General features: G+C 48.6%; 1 protein-coding gene across 11 annotated transcripts in view; it reads right to left on the reverse strand.

Annotated features, from left to right (window-relative positions):
* CASZ1 (castor zinc finger 1) overlaps positions 1 to 20,211 on the reverse strand; it is a 450,923-nt gene that overhangs the window by 17,568 nt on the left and 413,144 nt on the right. For all 11 annotated transcript variants that reach the window (XM_082229679.1, XM_082229680.1, XM_082229682.1 and 8 more), the window contains 10 exons: positions 19,658 to 19,822; positions 15,185 to 15,357; positions 12,816 to 13,678; positions 9,631 to 9,772; positions 8,732 to 8,795; positions 6,908 to 7,071; positions 3,619 to 3,741; positions 2,086 to 2,415; positions 764 to 962; positions 5 to 176 (listed from right to left, as the gene is read on the reverse strand). In XM_082229679.1, the coding sequence (XP_082085805.1) occupies positions 5 to 176; positions 764 to 962; positions 2,086 to 2,415; positions 3,619 to 3,741; positions 6,908 to 7,071; positions 8,732 to 8,795; positions 9,631 to 9,772; positions 12,816 to 13,678; positions 15,185 to 15,357; positions 19,658 to 19,822 (2,395 nt within the window). The remainder of the gene's footprint in view (positions 1 to 4; positions 177 to 763; positions 963 to 2,085; positions 2,416 to 3,618; positions 3,742 to 6,907; positions 7,072 to 8,731; positions 8,796 to 9,630; positions 9,773 to 12,815; positions 13,679 to 15,184; positions 15,358 to 19,657; positions 19,823 to 20,211) is intronic.

The following is a 20,211-nucleotide window of genomic DNA, read 5'->3' on the forward strand; positions in this document are numbered from 1 at the left end:
TTACCTAGCCTGCCGCACTCTTCCCTCTTGGTGAAGTACTTGAAGCCGTTGGCTGCTCTGCGCTCTGCCTTTTCGTGCTTCTTCACGTGCCAGGGGAGTTTGGTGGTGATGTTGGTCACAAAAAAGCAGCCAGGGCGAAGACAGTGGTAATGCCCTCGCATTCGGAACTCACAGTGCTGGAAGGAGAAGATGAGGGAAAGCAAGGTCAGCATACAACACAAACAGCAACCCTGACTCAGAACAAAACCCAACCAAGTTAGCGTGAGGTCTGGTGGTAGGAATGTCCCAGTAGAATTCTTTTTCTCTGACCCTTATGAAATGCACGTATTTATCCGTTTGGATTGTGTTTTCTGCAGATTGCTGTTTGTTCTAATTCAGCTGTAAACAATGGGTTTTTCCAGGGAAAAGCAGCAGGGCAATCGCAAAATTGCTTGGACCATGCCTAGAAAGAATGGGACAAGCAGAAGTATGGACGAGCCCTTAGCTGGAGGATGTGGCATGAGAGCTAAACTAGGCTAAGCCTGCAGTGCAGTTGTAATTTGGTGGGTGGCACACACAACGGGGCATCGACCCCATTCTGCTTCTCTGGGATGCAACCAGCAAAATTTTACTCAGAGTAGACCTTCTGAAGTTAACGGACCTAAGTCAGACATGTTTATTCATTTCAATGGGTGTAGTCAGAGCATGACACCAGTGGGCTCCAAGCTCCTGCCTGCTCCCCCACCCGCTGTTGTCCCATCACCTCCCAGCCTTTCATCCTTACCTGGTTAGGACAGAGACATTGCAGGGAGTAATAAGCAAACTGGTCTCGCACATTCACGAGGTTATTGTTGGGGTTGATGTGGTCGAGGCAGTGGGATTCGGCCTTTCCGGAGGTTTTGCACACATACTTGCAGTTCCCAAACAGACAGTGGAAGTGGAATTTGTTGGCGTACTTGCAATCTGTTGCCAGGCATGGATCACTGGGGATTTTTTATTAGAAAGAGGAAGAATAAGTTTCTGGACAGCATTCCCTGAACTCCCTTCTAATTGCATCATCGCTATTAGAAACCAGGGTCCCCCAACCCCCGCGACTAAGATGCTCCATCCTGGCCTTTCAAATCTCTTCCCTTCAAGGGGATGGTCACCTAGCTCAGTGGTCGTACATCTGCTTTGTATGCAGAAGGTCCCAGGTTCAATCCCTGGGAACTCAAGCAAAAAGGTTCAGGTGAGCAAGTGGTGGGAAACATCCCACTTGGCCGGAGACCTTGGAGAGCTACTGCCAGTCTAAGCTAGATGGATCCATTGGGGCAAACCAGCTTCCTATGCTCCAATCCCTAATTTGTCCTAGAACCCATTTAAAGCCAGGCAAGAGAAGGAAGAGAAGAACACAGAGCTTAAGAAGAGCTCAGCAGCTGGATCAGGCCAGTGGCCCATCTAGTCTAGCATCTTCTTACAGCAGGCAGCCAAATGCCCCAATGGGAAGCCCATAAACAAGACCAGAGTGCCAGAGCACTCCCTACTCCTGCAGTTTTCAGAAGCATACTGCTCCAGCACTGGAAGTATAGCAAAACCATCAGGGCTATTAGCCACTGACAGCCTTTTTCTCCTCCATGAATTTGTCTTTTAAAGCTATGTAGGTTTGTGGCCATCACTGCTTCTTGTGGGAGCAAAAGTGGTACCTCTGGTTATGAACTTAATTCGTTCCGGAGGTCGGTTTTTAACCTGAAACTGTTCTTAACCTGAGATACCACTTTGGCAAATGGGGCTTCCTGCTGCTGCTGCTGTGCCACCACCGTGCAATTTCTGTTCTCATCCTGAGGCAAAGTTCTTAACCCGAGGTACTACTTCTGGGTTAGCAGAGTCTATAACCCGAAGTGTTTGTAAGTTGAGGTGTTTGTAACCCGAGGTACCACTGTAGTGTCATTGCTACCTGCAGAGACCCAGAAGTATCCTGGCTTTAAACGAGAGGGAGCAGAGCTGGGATTACACTATGGTTGTGGAAGGGGAGCAGCAAGGATATGCTCTTTGGAAGAAAATAGCTCTTGGGGAAAATGATATGCCTCCCCCAGCCCTCCATTCTCCCCTTTAACTGAAGTCACTCACTTCTCCTGGAACTGGAGGAAGCCAGGTTTGACCTGAGGCTTGGCGTTCTCGAGGGAAGTCGTCGTCAAGGGGGACGTGGCCAGGTTAGGCACTGATGTGGGGATCTGAGAGATGGTGGAAGCCAGTTGTTTCCAGGCCAGGAGGGTGGGAGTGGAGGGCACAGTCACTGAGCTCGGGGCGGGCACATCTGGGGCAGAGGTGTTGGCCAGGGCAGCGGAAGAAGAAGCTGAGGGTGACGAAGGGGCTAAGGAAGTCTTGGTCTCAGCAACGGTTGGGAAAGAGAATTCAGAGCTTCCTTTCACAGCTCCGCCATCTGTTCGGAAGTGGAAACTATGGCAAGTGGAGAGAAAGCAGTTAACATTAGGCTCATACACTTTATACATAAAAATTGCTTTGCAGCCCACACCTCACCTCCCATTCTGATTAGTGCACCAAACCCATGTTTCCAAAGTGTGGAAGTCATTACCACTGAGTAGATAAAAAGGGTTGTATGCAAGCCCGGTCCTACTCAGAGTAGACCCAGTGATGCTAAGGAACGTAACTTCATTTCATTAATTTCAATGGGTCTCCTCTGAGTGCAACTTAGTTTAACTCAGCCCAAAGTTCTTTGTTTCCACTTGGACAAAGGTAAGCAACCTTTTCACTCTTCCATCCTTCCTCCTTTATTATCAGCCTCCTTTTTTAAAAAAAACAAAAACACCCAAGTTATGCCTGCTTTTTAAAACTATTTTTAGTAATAGATAACTCTTTTATTTCTTTCTGGAGGTGGTCTGGTGATTCCTGGCCTCCAAGGTATCTTAAATCACCCTTTTTATTTATGTCCCAACATCCTGAGCCATGTGAAACCCAAAGACAAAACACGGCAGCTGTCTTCAGAAGCCATTCTAAAGCAGTTTAGAATAGGCATGGGAGAACCTTCAGTTCTCCAGATGTTGCTGGATTCCAGCAACCATCATCCATGATCATTGGATGGGCTGATGGGCGTTGGAGTGCAGCAGCATCTAGAAAGTCAAAGGTTCCCCTAGATGAACCTTGAGTTCACTCACTTAGCCCCCTCATCTCCTCCAGCACAGTTGGCAAGGAGGAATTCAGGCGTTTCCACCTTCTGGTTTAGATTAACTGCAATTTGTTGTTTGTTCCAAACTGACACTGTTGCCTGCTTCAAACTAACTGAGCTTAACCACAGTTATGATTACTGTGTCAGAGGCGAGATTCAAACTGATGAACAGCTCAGGACTCTTAGCCAGTGTGCTGCACTCACCAGGCAAAAGGAGGAAGTGTGCCATGTTCCCAACCAAAACGAAGTTCCAGATAGCAAAAGGAAGGCCAACACAATTACTTCTCAAATCAGGGCAGGTGGGATTGCAGGGTGAACAACTGTGTTCACTCAGGACCAGCTTTCCGAATCCTGCCAAGGCCACACACAGCTCCTGTAACCCCAGGGGTTGCCCCTCCAACCTTTTAATCGAGAGCAATTGTAAGTATTGTGTGTGTTTGCATTGGAATTCATTGTGTCTTGGCTCATCCCCTTACTTGGCGTGCTTGATGGCTCCATCCAAGGTGCTGAAGAGGGCTCCACATTCTTCCACCACACAGTGGAAATGCACTTTATGAAGAAAGTCACACTGAGCATCGCAGAAGTCCTTGGTACCAAATCTGCCAAAATGAGACATATATATATACCTTAACAGAGAGAAATGGGGAAGCTGCCTTATTCTGAGACAGACCGCTGGTCCATCTACCTCAGTGCTGTCTGTAATGCCAAGGTTGCAGGTTCGATCCCCGTAAGGGACAGCTGCATATTACTGCATTGCAGAGGGTTGGACTATATGATCCTCAGGGTCCCTTCCAACTCTCTTGATTCTATGACCCTCCAGAGCTTCAAGCAGGTGCCTTTTCCAAACCTAGCTGGAGATGGTGGGGACTGAACCAGCAAAAGCTGGTGGCCTCTTTGATGCTTTCTCACATATTGGGAGCAAGGCATACCTGCCAAAAAGGGCTTTTCCACAGCTGCCAGTTACGTTTGCTTAGCTAGACTTCTCAGTCGGCTTTGAACCAGGGAGACAAGGACACGAGCTTACACACGCCTAAACATAATGGCTTGGCTGATCAAACAGATACAGCGCGACAAAAGGGGGGAAATTCACTAGAGCAGGAGGAAATCAGGATATCATTCCATAGGAATGTCAATGTTTTAATTAACTGTTTGGCTTTGAATCGGTTGAATTTAAATACATTTACATATTGAAAATAACACTGATGAAGGTGTCCTTTTTTAGGGCAGGGGGAGATCCTGAAAGAAGGAAACTGTTTCTTTTACTCATGAGATAACTGAAATGTAGTCAGTGGACACTGGCACTTTGAAAAGAAATGCCACTTATACACTCTTCTCTATCACATTTGGAAAGGTGGAGTCTTTGACTGCTTTGAACCAATTTCAAGAAAAGAGGGGTTGAAGTGTTCCAAATATTATTGGTAACACACCACACCAAAATGGCTTAAAATAGTTCAAGGACCGTTACTGTTGTACAAGGCAAAGATTTTCTTTTCTTTAAATTGACATTTTCAGTAGAGCAACATTAGTGTTTGATGCTATGGTCCTTTTTTTATCTGAATGAAAGCTCTTGCTAGTTTATCCAGTACTAACTGATAGCTAGATAGTTTGCCTTTCAGGATGAAAGACATCTGTAAATGTCTTTCTCTATCAAATCTGGCACTGTCTGAAGAGAGCAGACGTGTTGATGGTTTGAAAATCTGGGGAGGGGGAGCTTCAAGGCCCTCTCTACCGGCCCCCACAATTTTTCTAAGAATTGTTTTGGGGGGTAGCAAGGTGTTCATTAATGCGGCATATCTCTACGGAAAAGATATTCAACACCTAGAAGATCAAAGGAATGCTGAGAACAGCCTCGGGATTCTAGAAGAGTGCAACCTCTCTCCGGACAAGCTGGATTACTTTTTAGAAAAACATAGTTATAAACTGAGTGGAAGGAGGGAGGCAATGAATCCGTCTCCTAAGTAAAAGCATTTTGATAGCATCTCTCATATGTTCTCAAACTGGCTGGGGTGCAAGTAACAGCTTCTGGGGCACAAACAAGCTGAAGGATCATAAAAAAAGGAGAATGACAAATGACTGCCGCTAAGGTTTTTTTGGGTGTGTGTGTGTGCGTGCAATGAGTCCTGCCGGGAAAGAGACCGGCTTGGTCTGAATTTATTTAATGTCTTGATTAGTAATCTGGGAAAAGGGAGTAAACAGCCAAGTTAATGAAATTTACAAATTATGCTAGTCTGGGAGGAGCTGGGAGCCCCAGAACGAGGGCAGAGAAATCATCAGGGGAATGGAGCCTGCAGAAAGAATCGGGGCAACAACACTGATTCAGGGGAGAGAGACCTACTAAGGAGTGATGTGCACAGAACACACAGTAGGACCCAGGCTCAATTCATAGCGCTGGTTTTGATTGCTAAGTCCATAAACTAGGGATGAAGAATATGCATCGCTCCAGATGTAGTTGGACTCCAACTCCCACATCCCTGACCATTGGGCATGCTGGCTGGTGGGAGCTGCAGCCCTAACAAAAGTTGGAAGGGCCACAGGTGCCCCATTATCCCCGTTTTCATCAGTCTTAATAAAAGCCAGAGCAGCTACTCATGCAGCGACACTGCAGGGAGCTTCCTTTCCGGATGGGGCTCCCAGCTCCCACGAGCCTTGCGTCTAGGGATGCAATCTGGGGCCCTCCCAATGTTGTCAGACTCTAATTCCCATCATCCTTGACCACCAGCTATGCTGACTGTGGCTGATGGGAGTTGGAGTCTAACAACATTGGAGGGTTGCAGGCTTGCCATAAATCCCCCCCCCCCTTATTTCTGGGCATCAAGAGGTCTGCCTGCTCCCATCTGAACCTAGCTCTCAACTGAGATTGTATGCTGACATCCTTCACTGGGCGCCACACCTTAATAAATCAGGCCACAGCTAAAAAGGCCTCTTCAGTGGTGGCTCCTTCATTGCACAGTTCCCTCCACAGATATACCAACTTGGTGCCTTCCTTACTCTCTTGAAGACACCAGGAAAACCCTGTTCTATTTTAGGCTTTAATAGCAATTCATTTTATCTGTTTCAACTCCTCTTTCAGATATATTGCTTTTTCCCTAGTTTTTATGTAGTGCCTTACTTTTTTAAAGCAAGATCCCACAGAAATCGCCTGAACCATTATATTCCAGCTCGATCATTGGTGAGGCTCCTTTTTAATTTCTTTTCACTTTCACTTGTTTTAAACTTTTTATGATTTTATTGCTTGGTTTTTTGTTTTCATGTTCATTGTAAACAGCTGTGATACATTTTTATGGTACAGCGGCATATAAACTTTTTTTAAAATGAATGAATGAATGAATGATACCGCTTCTGGCTGTATTTGTGAGCCATTTGATTGTTAAATATGGTAAAATAAAATGTAAATGATTACAGCCTTGGAACTCATGATAATTTAGATTTATGGTGGCTGTGACATTGTGCAACCTGTGCTGCTCAAGCATCTAAATGCAACAGAGACAGGGCTGAGGTGGTGACAGCCATCTTGAACTGCTGCAGGAACACAGGCAGCCTTATATAATTATTTTGACAATTTATATACCGCTTCACTACAACCATCTCCAAATGTCTGCTGAAATAAGAAGGTCTTTACTAGGCTCTGTACATGCAACAGGGAGCAGAGATGCCCAGCCTCAGCGGGGAGTGCCACAAAATTCCCGAACGGTTTTTACGTGGGTAATGTTGGTATCATACCAATCCCCTTTACACCACCTAACCTGGCTCAGAACCTGCCCTCACCTGCGCAAGTACATCTTCCAGGGCTCAGAGAGTTTCTCCTGGACAAGAGCCTTCACTGTCTTGCCCAGGTATTGCGTGGCATCACCTGAAGCTCCCAGAGGGCTGCTGTCAGCCTCCACCTTCAAGCCAAGAAGGTTGCCGAGGTTGGGGTTGGTCTGAGACATCTGTGGGGAGAAAGAAGGTGCAGAATGTTAGGAGATAAATCCTCAGTTCGTCTGAGATTATCCCACAAATAAGTTGTGGTTTGTCCTAAAAAGTAACAGAAAAGAACAGGCTTGGGGAGTGGAGTCAAGTCGAGCAAAGGAAGCCCAGGTCCAAATCCTATAACAACTGTGTACCTGCAAGGGAAGCCTTCTACAACGAGACATTTTGGAGTACAACCTCCATCAGCCTCAGCCAGCACAAACACATGGGCCACTAGGCTGGGGAAGGAGACCCCTGGCAGTTGTTAAGTAGGTCCCTGCCTCTCTATACCGGTTCCCAGAGCAGTGATGCTCCTTGTTTTAAGGTCTAATAATGAGTGGTTCCCTCACTACAAAAGGGAATTCTTCTCCTTGGTTGTCAGTTATTTGGGAAGCAGTATTAAGCTGCTGGGAGAAATCTGAAGAGGGCTCAAGATCAGATTCTGGAGTCCACTTCTGCAGAATGAGTTCCTGGTGCTCTCTGGGGCTACAGTCAGGTTTTATCTACAGTCAATAAACAAAACAAAACCGCTTTGAGTGCTTTTTGGTGTGTGTGTTTGTATAACAGTATATACAGTTTATGAAAGAAAGGAAAAACTCGCCAAATTCTGCGAGTTTCCTTCTTTGAAGAACAACCCCCCCCCTAACAATCCAAATCAGCAGGTGCTTTGACAGATTTAAAGAAGAGCTGAAAATACACAGTGGCACGGTCCAGCTCGATAATGTGCTAAAAGAACAACTGTAATCCTGATGAGAGAAGGAAATAAAAAGCTTTCTGGGATGGATGGACAAGGGAAGGCAGAGAGGCAGAGAGAGAGAGAGAGAGAGAGAGAGCATCAGACAAAGTCACATTGTCCTTTCTGGGGGGTTCTGTGCCCTGGCTGGATCTCACGCTCAGAGCTCAGGGGAAGAAAACAGGGATGCCTCGAAAACTCATCACGCAACAGGACACCGAAGGCTGGCTTTGAGGATACCCAGACTGCAGATGCAGCTGGCTACGGGGGGCACAATTAATCTAGCCAAAGTAGCATTTCTCATGTAAAAGGGGAAAAAATATATCTCTTGGGTGCATAATTATTCTCCCCTGCCCCAACTTAACAAAAGAATTATGCACTTAAAAAAAATAAATATTCCAGAGCAGTGGCATTCAAGGGTGCTGGAAGCATGGAATCAAAGATCCTGGCTCAAAACTTCAGGTATCTCCTGTCCTCCCCCATGCTTGCCCTGCTTCCTCCACTCAGAAAAACAACCACCTGCCATCACCCTCAGAAAACTTTTACGATAAATAAATAGAATTAATAACAGGAAACAAAAGAGGAATTGTCTGGTTTGGAAATTAAAAAACAAACCCCTTTCGGAGGCCTCCAGTTTCCAAAGGGATAGGAGGGTGGGGGGAGAGAGAAGAAGATGTCAGAGGCTGCGATATATTTCTTCAGCCAGTTCATTAAATTAATTCGTAAGCAGTGGCTCTGAAATTATACCCGATGAAAAATGGTCTCAAAATTTAAATGGTACAAACTCATCTTATTAGAGGCAAAACATTAAAAAACAAACGCGTCTCCCCCTCCCTCCCCACCTCGCCACCGTGGCTTTAATTTCTCTTGGTGGGGGGAATGAAAGGCCCTTGATGGATGGCTCTTACCTTATTCATAAGCGAGGATAAAAGAGATGAATTTGCCGAGACTGTGTGGCCATTTGATTCATTACTGGAACACACAAACCAACAGGGTTTAGTTAAGATGTGCATTGGTGAGGGCGGGGGGAATGACGACGACTGCAATTAATTCTCCTTTCAAACTGGGGTCCCCATCCTCACATTCTACCTGCTGGAGAAGGACGGATGAGGTGGGAGCCACTCTCTCCAGCCAGCCAGGGTCAAGCTCACTGGCCTAACCAGTCCAGCACCTGAAGACTTGGCTGAGATGTAAGCGGGAGAGTGACAGTTCTTACGTCCAACAGTCAAGTTGTTGTCCTGCTCTTCACCGCTCAACCCCGTCCTGGTTCTGAGTTATAACAGCACTCCAAGGAAATGAATGAAGGGCGTCTGGATGCCAACTAGGCCAACCTGCCACCTTCCAAGTGTTTTGGGTGACAACTCCCATCAGCCCCTCCAGTTGGCACAGCTGATCGGAGTTGTGGTCCAAAGCACAAGAGAGGGCACCAGGTTGGCAAACAGTGCCTTAAAGAAAGCTCATGGGAGCAGAGGGAGCTGGTTGCCCTGCACAATACAACCCAGGCAAAACTCTGATGGATTCACTCACACAGCTAAAAAGGGTGAGGTGGAGTTTAAGGGTACGTGAGCCAGGCTGGGGGCCACTGAAAAGCTGAACAAACGGGACTGTTGCACAGACTGCCGCCTCCGATGAACTTCTTCCCAGCAGCAGGCCTGGCTATGTTTATCTTAACCACTCTAGTCAGACTGAGAGGCTTCCGATGATGCCCTCTTCCCCACCCACGCTCAATGCAGCAAGCTTTTAGGACAATGCCATGTTCCTCTTCCCCATCACCCAAATCTGTCGCTGCAGAGCCTCCCTCTCTTACCCATGATCCTTCACACTCAGGTCCAAGCTGTGCTCCTGCAAGGAATCCTGGGTCACGGTGGACACGGAGCCTGGATTCTCTGTAGCCTCTTGCTTAATCTGAGCTGGGTTAAACCGTCCAGGAGTGGTTGGTTGTCCATTCCCTGTGTTTTAGAGAGAGAAAGAGAGGAGGGAGGGAGGCAGGGAGGGAGGGAGGGGGGAGGAAAACCCATAAAGTTTTAAATAAGTAAATAAAGGAAGCCAACTGACAATAACGATCAAACAATATCAAATAATGCACAAGAAAGTTTAAAAAAACCCAACAACGGCAACAGTAAGGTTGGAGAAAAAAGGAATGGCCTGAGTCTGCTGGTCAGCATTTATTGCCGGGTTGACGTGATCGGTTCTGACGTCCACCCCGGCGCGGAAATTCTTCCAAGTGATAATTATTGCAAAATTATGTCAAAGTTGTCCAGGCTACGGGCCCTTTAAAGGAGGAGGGCGGCAGGAGCGAGGGGGAGATCTGATGCTCTGCGCAAACTGTCATAACTAATTTGCGGGGCTGCCTCTTAAGCGTTTATTAAAGACTCTGTTAATGCTGAGGCAATGTGGCAGCTTGAGACTGCTAGTCAAGCCCCCTTCCCATTCCCCAATCTCAACGTTGCCTTGGCGACCGCGCTCCGGCCTCCTCACTGAGCATGCCCAAAAGGAACGTCTGCGGTGTCAGGTCTATCGAAACTGACAGCCAATCAGGTTGGTTCAAACTGCGCGACCTCTTCCGCCATCTTGCCTTGTCCCGGCCAGAGAGTGCCACCGCCTGGCCTTTGGGTCTCTACTCCTTGCCCCAAACTACGTTGGAAAAATTAATTTATAAAAAATATATATAATGAAATTGCCTCAAAAGAAGAAGAAGAAAGTAAGGGCTAACGTCCCATAAAGTTACGAAAACACATTAAATAAATAAAAAAAGAATGAGGCAGACGCAGAGAAAAGGATTAAAAGATGGCAGGGGGGGAAATTGCTGACAGGAAGATGTCCGCCGGGCTTTCATCCACAATCCCCAAGTGACTAAAATATTAATCTACCCGGAGGCACTACAGCTGACGGTGAACTGCTTCACAGACAGCAAGTGGCATTTTATTTTTTAAAAAGAGGAAAAATAGTTCTCGCAATGACCTCTCTCTTTCAGGAAAAATAAATGATTTAAAAAAAAAAGGTTCCTGACAACTTTCTGCACAGCACTGGCCTTTTGGTGCCCAAGGAGGACAAAACGGCATCTCCTGCCTCCCCAGCTGACAAGTTGAATCTGACTTCAACAATGATGACAGAACAGCGTCTTTCACCACACCTGAGAGTGGCAGGCCGGCTTAAGGGGGCAGAACAGGCCATGTGGCACATATAGCTCTGTCTTTCATCACCTTGCTTTGTGCTCTCCCTCCCCACTCCTGCCTCCCAGGCATGTGCTGCCCGAGGCAGCTGCCTCCTCCTGCCCAATGGGAGGACTGGCCCTCCTTTTGCAGGCCTCCACCTAACCTTTCTATCTGGCCCAACATTTTGTCCTCACAGTCGCCCACCAGGTGTTCCAATGGGAAACCCGAAAGCAAAGCCAGAGTGCATATTTCAAATACAGATGGAGTGTGAATAGAAACTCATCTCCTGCTGGAAAAGCCTTCCCCATTTCTGCCTGTCTCTGTCTCTCTCCACTCTCTGGAAAGAAGTCATATTGATGAAGAATGCAACAGCAATCTAACTTTCAGTATGACCAGGAAAGTCTGATTCCCTCCATTTGGGGTCGTGCACATTTGCAGCAGGCTTAAAAACAGGCCCGTGATACCCATTAGGCTCCATTAGTCACAGTAAAAGCCCCTAATCTGGTTGTGAAGTGATCGGGCTGCTGCTGCTGCTGCTTCTTCTCAAGGAGTCCTGAGATGGCTGAAGGAGAGCTGCTTGCTCCTTCAGATCCAGGAAGTCAAAGCATCCGAGGCAGCTGCCGTTCCAAAGAGGGATCAATGGGAAACTAATCTGGGTAAACATCTCCTCTCCTCCCCACTACCCTAGAGAAGGGTGGCAGCAGAGGACAGAGGAAACTGTTGGCTGAAATAGATGCTTACAAGGAGCTGGCAACAATCCAGGGTTCATGCTGATGTGCGGGAATAGAAGGGGGCCGAGCCAAAGAGTCAGCTGGGGCAGTTTGGGCAAGTCACTGTCTTGTCCAGAAAAGATATAACCCTCCCTGTTTGCCTCCAAAACCTCCCTGACAAGTCACAATGTGCTTCTCCCAAAGACCTAGAACAGGTCAGCCATGATGGTGCAGTCAGCTCAGATTGGCATTCAACCATCAAAGAATGACTGGGTCTCCACCCATTTATTTTGCAAATAGGCTTTGTGTTATTGCTGTATCTCTCCCCTTCACAGATCCTTAATGAACCACTAAAAAGGTGGAACTCTGCAGCTGGGCTTTGAGGCTGGGACACCAGCAGATTGGGAAAGTCACTGTGTGTGTTTCAAAACCAAACCTGCTTTCTATCTGGGCAGCTGATCTGGAAAACAGGTAACAGAACAAAAAGTTATCTCCCTCCCTGTTCCCTGGGCCCCCTTCCACAAGCACATCTCAAGAAGAAGCCTCAAACTATATTTGTGTTTAAGTGTCTGGGACTGGTAGAACGCTGGCGAGTGTGCATTGGGGGAAGGGGGCTGGAGTCTGACTCGAGAGAGGGGGCAGTGCTCTGTGGGGACCTGTACCAGCCAGGAAGCAAGAATCAGAGGCAGGGGAAGCTTCAGAGAGGGAAAAAGAGGCAGGCCAGGCAAGTGAAGGACCAGGTGCTTCTCCACTCTCCCCTGGACAACTGGCTTCCAGAACTAGGAGGGGATTGAAGAGGGATGATCAGAGGCAGCTTCCATGCAGACATAGTCTCTAGCTGCATGCGTGCAGCCCATCGGAGGAAGGTACATGAACTAGTGGAGGGAGAGTGGTCCCCAGTTGCTGCAACTGTTCCATAGTGCACGGACCTGGGAATAGCTGCGTAGATGCTAGGTCTCCTGAGCTGTAGAAGCGGGTGTGTTATCTTTGACAATAAAAAGGCTTCCCACCTTTCTCCAGTGTGATGGAGCAACCTGAGTCCCTTCTTTCCCCATGTGTGTGAGATTTCCAAATCCCGACTGGACAAATAACCCCCCTCATTTAACCAGGAGGGCCAACAAACTCACCTGCCTCCACAGCCACCGAGGGCTTAAGTGCTGCAGCAGCCAGCCTGGCCATCATTGGCGAAATCAGGCCTTTGCTGGCAGAGATCCTCTCCATGATGGATGCTGCCGGAGTTGGGGAAGAGGTGGCCGCTGCCTTGCTGGAACCTGAGATGGCCTGGGAAGGGGAGCTGGCAGACGGCACTGGGTTGGTGCCGGAAGCGCTGGCGGCTATCAAGCTGGCGGAGCCGGCGGGCAGCGGGGTGGCAACCCGGCTGGGGAGGATAGGGAAGTAAGAGCCCGCCGTTCCAGGAAGTGCTGCGTTGGAGAGTGCCAGGGCCAAAGGGATATTACTCGGGAGGGCTTGGGAGAGTAGGCCGGGGATCTTGGAAGCCGTCGGCATGTTGTTGGGTTTGCTGGAGGCCTGCGAGGCTGAGAGCTCTGCCGCTGAGGAGGGTGCTCCCGGGACGATCAGGGAGACGGAAGACTGCTGACTGGTGGGGGAGGCACTCAGGCTGGAGTTCTTAGAGCTCATGGCGGAGAAGTCAATGAGGTCGTCGTTGCTGGACTCCTCCTGCTCGTTGTCCTTGGCCCCCAGGAGGGAGGCGGGCAGGCCCAGCACGCCTGAGCTGCGGATGTGGCGGCGCTCGTGCTTGCGCTTGTGGGAGGTCATCTGGCTGGTGGAGGTGAAGGTGAAGCCGCAGCCGGGCCGGATGCAGTGGAAGTGGTTGGTGGCCTTGCTGTAGACGCAGCCTTCGTACTTGCACTCCTCATACTTGTAGAACTTCTTGAAGCCGTCCTTGGCATAGGCGTCGTCCTTGATGTGGTAGCTCTTGTGCTTCTCGATATCGCACTTGTTCTTGAAGGTGAAAGTGCAACCAGGACGCCTGTGAGATGCAACAGGGGGATCAGGCATAAAACAAGGCAGGCATTCCTATATCTGAGCAGAAGTACTATGTAGAGCAGTTCGATCTCCACCCGCTACCCCAGATCTTGGCTTCATTTTGGAAACCACTGTGCCGAACTATGCAGATAGCAACCAGGGTTAAGGAGCAAAGCTCACCATTGCTCTCACAGGAACATGGGAAGATGCTTTATACTGAATCAGACCATTGGTCCAGTGAGATCAGTACTGTCAGCGCCAGGGTTTCAGACGGGAGACATTCCCAGCCCTACCTGGAGATGTTTCTGGGGATTGGAACCGGGTCTTTCTGCATGCAAAGCAGATGCTCTGCCATGGAGCTACCCTTCAGGTTCAAGTAATATTCCTCAAATACAAGGAGGTCTGAACTAAGCCCTGGTATAAGAGAGATTCCTGATTTGTAAATGGATCCACCTCCCTGCCACCATCTTTTCTTTCTTGGCTTTTCCTTTGTTCTCTCACTTTCTGGTATGTGATTTGTTTTTTTCACATGAATTAATATTTTTGAAAAATGTTCTTGTCTCTGGTACTTCATATGCCTAGATTTTTTTTAAAAAAAAAAAATGGAGTCCCAGCAAAAACCTCAGAGAAATCCACATGTACATTTCTGTCACTTGGGGACAGGAGAATGAAATGGTTAGGTTGTAGCCAATGCTCAGAATAGACCCACTGAAGTTAATGGACAGGACCAACTGAGCTCTATTGATTTCAGTGGGTCTTCTCTGGGCAGGACTTAGCTGGAGACAACCCACAAGCTTTTGTTTGTGAATGAGCTGCAATAGCTAGCAATATTCATATTACTCCATGGGTCATCCTCAAGTGGTGTACATCAGGAATGAAGAACCAGTGGCCCTCCAGATGTTGTTGGACTCCAACTCAATTCAGTTCAGTTGTTGTTAGACTCTGGGCTCAATTCAAAGTGTTGGTTTTGACCTATAAAGCCATATGTGGCTCAGGACCCAAGTACCTCAACAACTGCTTCTCTCCACATGAACTGACTTGGACCCTGCAACTGTCATCTAAGGCTCTTCTCTGCGTGTCCTCACTGAGGAAGGTCTAGAGAGGTGGCAACATGAGAATGGTCCTTTTCAGTGGTGACTCCCCACTTGTGGAATGCTTTTTGCAGGGAAGCTCGCCTAGCACCTTCTTCATCTAATTTTAGGCACCAGGCGGAAACTTTCCTCTTTACCCAAGCTTCTGGCCCTCAACTTGAAGGGTTTCAAGTAGTTGTGGTCTCTTTTAATGGGGCAGGATCTGTAAGACCTGTCTTTCTTTGGACCAGCATGTCCTTTAGGTTCTTCTTGGTTGTGTTTGTTGTAAACAAGAGCTGCCATCACCGTTGGTCACCATGACCAACTGTCAGGGATGATGGCAACTGTAGCTCAATGTGTAGCCCTGAAGGGCACCAGGCTAGAGCAGAGTGATGCCCCCAGGTATCCTGAACTCTTTCCCCCTTTTGCAGAGAGCCCACCTGCAATGGAAGTGAGTGGTCTTCTGCCCGTAGAACTGGCAGTCCACCGTGCCACAGTCCTCCGTGGCCCGAAACCGCTGGAATCCATCATTGATGAGCTGGGTGTTCTTCTTGTGGAAGTTCTCATGGGTCATTACGTCGGAAGTGCTGGTATAGACTTTGTTACAGCCCACCTGGTGCAAAGGAACAATCAGGAGGCGGGGTGAAGGTTGGGTAAATGAAAGAAAGAGTGACATATAAGCTCACCTGAGAGATGTTGCTGGGGAGAGAGCAGAGAGTTTATAAAGGACAGGAGCATCTCCACCTGGGAGAAATACCATGACTTCTGAAACTTTCCTGCCTGGCAGCAGAGCAAAATATTCGTTCCAGCTACACTTACTTAGGGCATGGGGGTGACAGAGAGTAGGACATGTGAAGCTGCCTTATATTGTGCCAGGCTATTCACCAGCCTAGGCCAGTATTGCCTACTCTGACTGGCAGCAGCTCCCCAGGGTCTCAGGCAGAGTGAGGTCTTCCATATCACCTGCAATATTTTTAACTGGAGATGACTGGGGTGGAACCTGGGGCCGTCTTCCTGCAAAGGACGTGCTCTAGCTACAGGGTCCCTCTCCCAAAATAGCAAGTGGGGAAGAGGAGGAAACAGTCCTAAAATTATGGCCTATCCCACTTAAGGTAGAGGAGTTGGAAGGTCAGGCTGGCAGCTGCTGGATCAACCTGGTCAGCTTCCAGCAAGTGGGTCTGCTTCCACAGTCCAAGATGACGTAACAGCAATATGTAACAGAGACCGGCACATGTGATAGTTGTGCAGGAGGCAGTATGCCTCTAAATCCTGTGGCCTTCCCCTTGGGGCGTCTGGTTAGCCACGGTGAGAATGGCCAGTGAATGACCAGCGCAGGAGACTTGGCTACCCTTTCAAGTTGGCCACAGGGAATGAACACCCTTTGTCATCTGCTTTGCTATAAACTCACAGGCGTGATGTGTGTGTGTTGGGAATGGAATGCTGAAACCCTACCTCCTCCCTCAGCTGTTCCTGAGCAAAGTGAGCTAATTTGCCATATTGAGTAAAATTCCAGTGGAATCTGACAATGCCACTGTGCCCGCCAAGAGCGCTTTTGCCCTCCCCACCACCTTCTGTGTGTCATGTGCCAACGCCTGCACCATCTCAGAAATGAAGCAAATCAAAACACCCTTCTTGTCTCCCACCCCCACACCAGCCCCACACTCCTGGTTCGGTTCAGCTTGGGTTGATTCAAAGAGGCAATAACAAAACATCTGGAAAACACCCAGGGGGGGAAAAAGTAGGGGGCGGAGGGGAGAGAGAGAGAGATCCAAAGCGATTCCCGATAGAACATGGGCTTCTTTCCACAGTGACACCTTGAAAGAAGACAGACCCGGCCATGGTGTTAAAAGGCAAAATTAAACAAAAAACGCCTCATGAATAATTTGCAATGGGGCTCTTTGTGCTAAAGCATGAAAAATGTCCATTGGTATAAACAACTAACTGAATTTTGTCCATGCCAATTATGGACATAAAGGTGGGGGGGGAGGGAGGAGAGGGCCAGGCGCAAATACTGCTGTTTAAGAGATATTTGCTCGAATTGGGAACTCGTCCTGTTCCAAGGCCTTTTCTTCTTAACATGGGCATTGGCTTCGGGCAACCCTTTCTACCCATTCCCACAGAACTCATTCTGCACAAACGGTTCTGCTGAGGGGCAGCGGATCCCATTGTAGGAGTGTGCTCTCTGTTCACATGGGCTAGGCCTGCCTTTGCCAGCTTAGTTTCCTCCCAGAAATTGCTGGACTCCCATCAGCCCAAACCAGGCAGGCAGGAGTCACGGATGATGGGAATTGGGAGTCCAGAAACATTTCGGTGTTATCCTGGGCTGGGGAAGACAAAGCCAGGCCACCCTTTGCAGGGTAAGAGGACAGCGCAGAACAAACTCAACACCCTCCTGTGGCCCTCCAGGTCATTGCTGATCCTTCTCCCTGAGAGGACCTCATGAGCTTCCACAGAAACCCATAAGGGCCTCCTGGATCAGGCCAATGGCCCATCTAGTCCAGAATCATGTTCTCACAGTGGTGAACCAGATGTCTGTGGGAAACCTGCAAGCAGGACTGGAACACCAGAGCCCTCTCCCCTCCTGTGGAGCAACTGGTATTCAGAAGCACACCGCCTCCAATTGTGGAGGCAGAGAATAGCCATCGTGGCTGGCTGGTAGCTGTTGATGGGCTCCTCCTGAGAACCCATGTGCTTGGTAGAAATGAGAGTACACCCAAGTGCTAAATCCCCCTTGCACAGGTAGGCTTAAAGTCTTTTAGGGTGATGGAGGGATCTCTCCATACCATGGCTCCCCTCCTGACAGCCTGATTTCCATGGCTGCAAGAGAGCCTGAAGAACAAGAGGCCAGCTCCTATTGTTGTTGGCCTAAAACGCCCATCATCTCCCTGACCACTGGGCATGCTGGCTGGGGCTGATGGGAGCCCAACACCACCTGGAGGCCACAGCTTCCCCACCCTTGACATACGGCTTCCGGAGATGGTGTGGTTGCAAAATGGCTGGCTTTGGAAACCCCCCTCGCAGCGACAGGCTGCGCCATAATTGTCGCAAACCTCTTTTTTCCCTGGCAGTGAGAGAGCCAGCTTCCTTTCTTCCCTTCTTTCTTTTGACACTGGGCTGTTATTAATATTTGATTGGCTTAGCAGCTGGCTACAAAGGGACAAACGCGATTGCTAAAGGGCAGGCCTTGCGCAGAGAGGTTGTATATCAACAGAGGAATGCAGTTCTGATGGCCTCTCTGGCTTGAGGAAGGAGCACCCCGGAGAGAGACCCCCAGAGCTTGACCCTTCCATCACTCCTACAAAGGACCTGCCCGGATGTGTGTAAGGGGGAAATATCAGCTCTCCACTCCAAACTCTGGCCTTTCCCCCACACCCAGGAAATGTGCCTGTCCTGGGTACACAGCGGAGCTGTTTATGACTCTTCTTGTCAAGATTTGAGCAGGAATGGACGGAATCAAGCAATGTTTCCCATTGTTGCCTATGGCACTCATCTGAATAAAAAGCTCTTTAGAAAAATGCTCCTTTTACTCATCTTTGGGTTGACTCTGATAGGTGAGCCTAGACAGAGAGATTTCTGCCCAAAATCAACCTCCTGGTGAAACAGGGATCTCTCACAAATCTGTGCCTATAAACGGGGTTTCTCGGTCCACCTTCTGCAACATGTGGCCATACAGATATTCTTTATTTGTTTGATTAATACCCCACCCTTTTTCCGAAAGGAGCCCAGGGTGACAAACGTATCTGTAGCATTATTAAAAAACCAGCAATCAAAAGCATTCCAAAAACTATTAAAATCAATCACATCGTTTTGGCCACTGTGGCTTGCGAGATGATAGAAGGCCGTGGCTAACAAGGTGCTACTCAAGAGTAGACCCACTGAAATTAGTGGACACATGTTAGTCAAGTCATTAATTCCAATGTATCTAGTCTGAGAAGGACAAGCATTGGACACAACCCAATCTCTTTCAGACATCAAATGTGTGGGTAAACGACGACATCTGGGGCACTATGGTTGGGGAAATCTCTTCTAGATCTCCTGATCCCATGAACTGGCAAGGCAAGCTGAGAGGCCTTCCCCGAAGCAGAATCATAGAATCATAGAATCATAGAATCATAGAGTTGGAAGAGACCACAAGGGCCATCGAGTCCAACCCCCTGCCAAGCAGGAAACACCATCAGAGCACTCCTGACATATGGTTGTCAAGCCTCTGCTTAAAGACCTCCAAAGTAGGAGACTCCACCACACTCCTTGGCAGCAAATTCCACTGTCGAACAGCTCTTACTGTCAGGAAGTTCTTCCTAATGTTTAGGTGGAATCTTCTTTCTTGTAGTTTGGATCCATTGCTCCGTGTCCGCTTCTCCGGAGCAGCAGAAAACAACCTTTCTCCCTCCTCTATGTGACATCCTTTTATATATTTGAACATGGCTATCATATCACCCCTTAACCTCCTCTTCTCCAGGCTAAACATGCCCAGCAGCTATGGGAGGATCTAGTAGTATCTTTAAAGATAAGAATTCCATTATGAATCCTCATAGCAACATGTTTACTCCCTGGTGGAAGATGACTTCTGCACAAGGAATCATAGGAAGTGGCCTTCCACTGAGCCAGACCATTTGTCCATCTAGCTCAGTACTGTCTACACTGGCTGGCAGTGGCTCTCCATGGTCTCATCAGCCCTACCAAGGGAGGCTAAGCATTGATCCTTGGATGATACAGGTGCTCTACCCCTGAGCTACAGCCCCCCCCCGCAAGGAATCTCTGGACCACATGCCCCACTCCCAGCCTAGCTCTAACCTGGAAATGCATGCCACGCGTGAGGGTTGGTGGCTCTGTTAAAACATCCATGCAGATACTAGCCCTGGGGGTCCCTTCGCTCTCTGTGCCACTTGAAGGCAGAAGCCCAGCATCGTTACCTGCATGCAGTGGTAGTGTGTGCTTTTCCCATTCAGGTGGCAGCCGTGATAGTAAACACTGCAGTCGTCGAGCGGGCTGAAGCGCATGAAGCCGTGCTGGAGGGAATTGTCCCGCTTCTTGTGCATGTTGTAATGCCGGATCACATCTTGCTTGCTTGTGAATCTCTGGGGGGCAAGAGGAAGACGCAGAAGAGGTGAGGCAGGGCTGGGAGTAGGGAGGCAGGGGCAGATCTTTGTCAATTTCAGTTTCTCTTTTTTCTTCTTCAGTGTCCATAGTTTGAGTTGCCCAATTTCCACAAGTTTATTTATTTATTGGGCTGTACCCAACTAAGTGGGACACGGGTGGTGCTGTGGTCTAAACCACAGAGCCTAGGGCTTGCCGATCAGAAGGTCGGCGGTTCAAAAGCACGTCAAAGTGCAAGTAGATAAATAGGTACCGCTCCAGCGGGAAGGTAAATGGCGTTTCCGTGCGCTATTCTGGTTCGCCAGAAGCGGCTTAGTCATGCTGGCCACATGACCCGGAAGCTGTCTGCGGACAAACTCCGGCTCCCTTG

The sequence above is a fragment of the Podarcis vaucheri genome (assembly GCF_965113315.1).
Source record: "Podarcis vaucheri genome assembly, chromosome: 7".
Lineage (NCBI taxonomy): Eukaryota > Metazoa > Chordata > Lepidosauria > Squamata > Lacertidae > Podarcis > Podarcis vaucheri.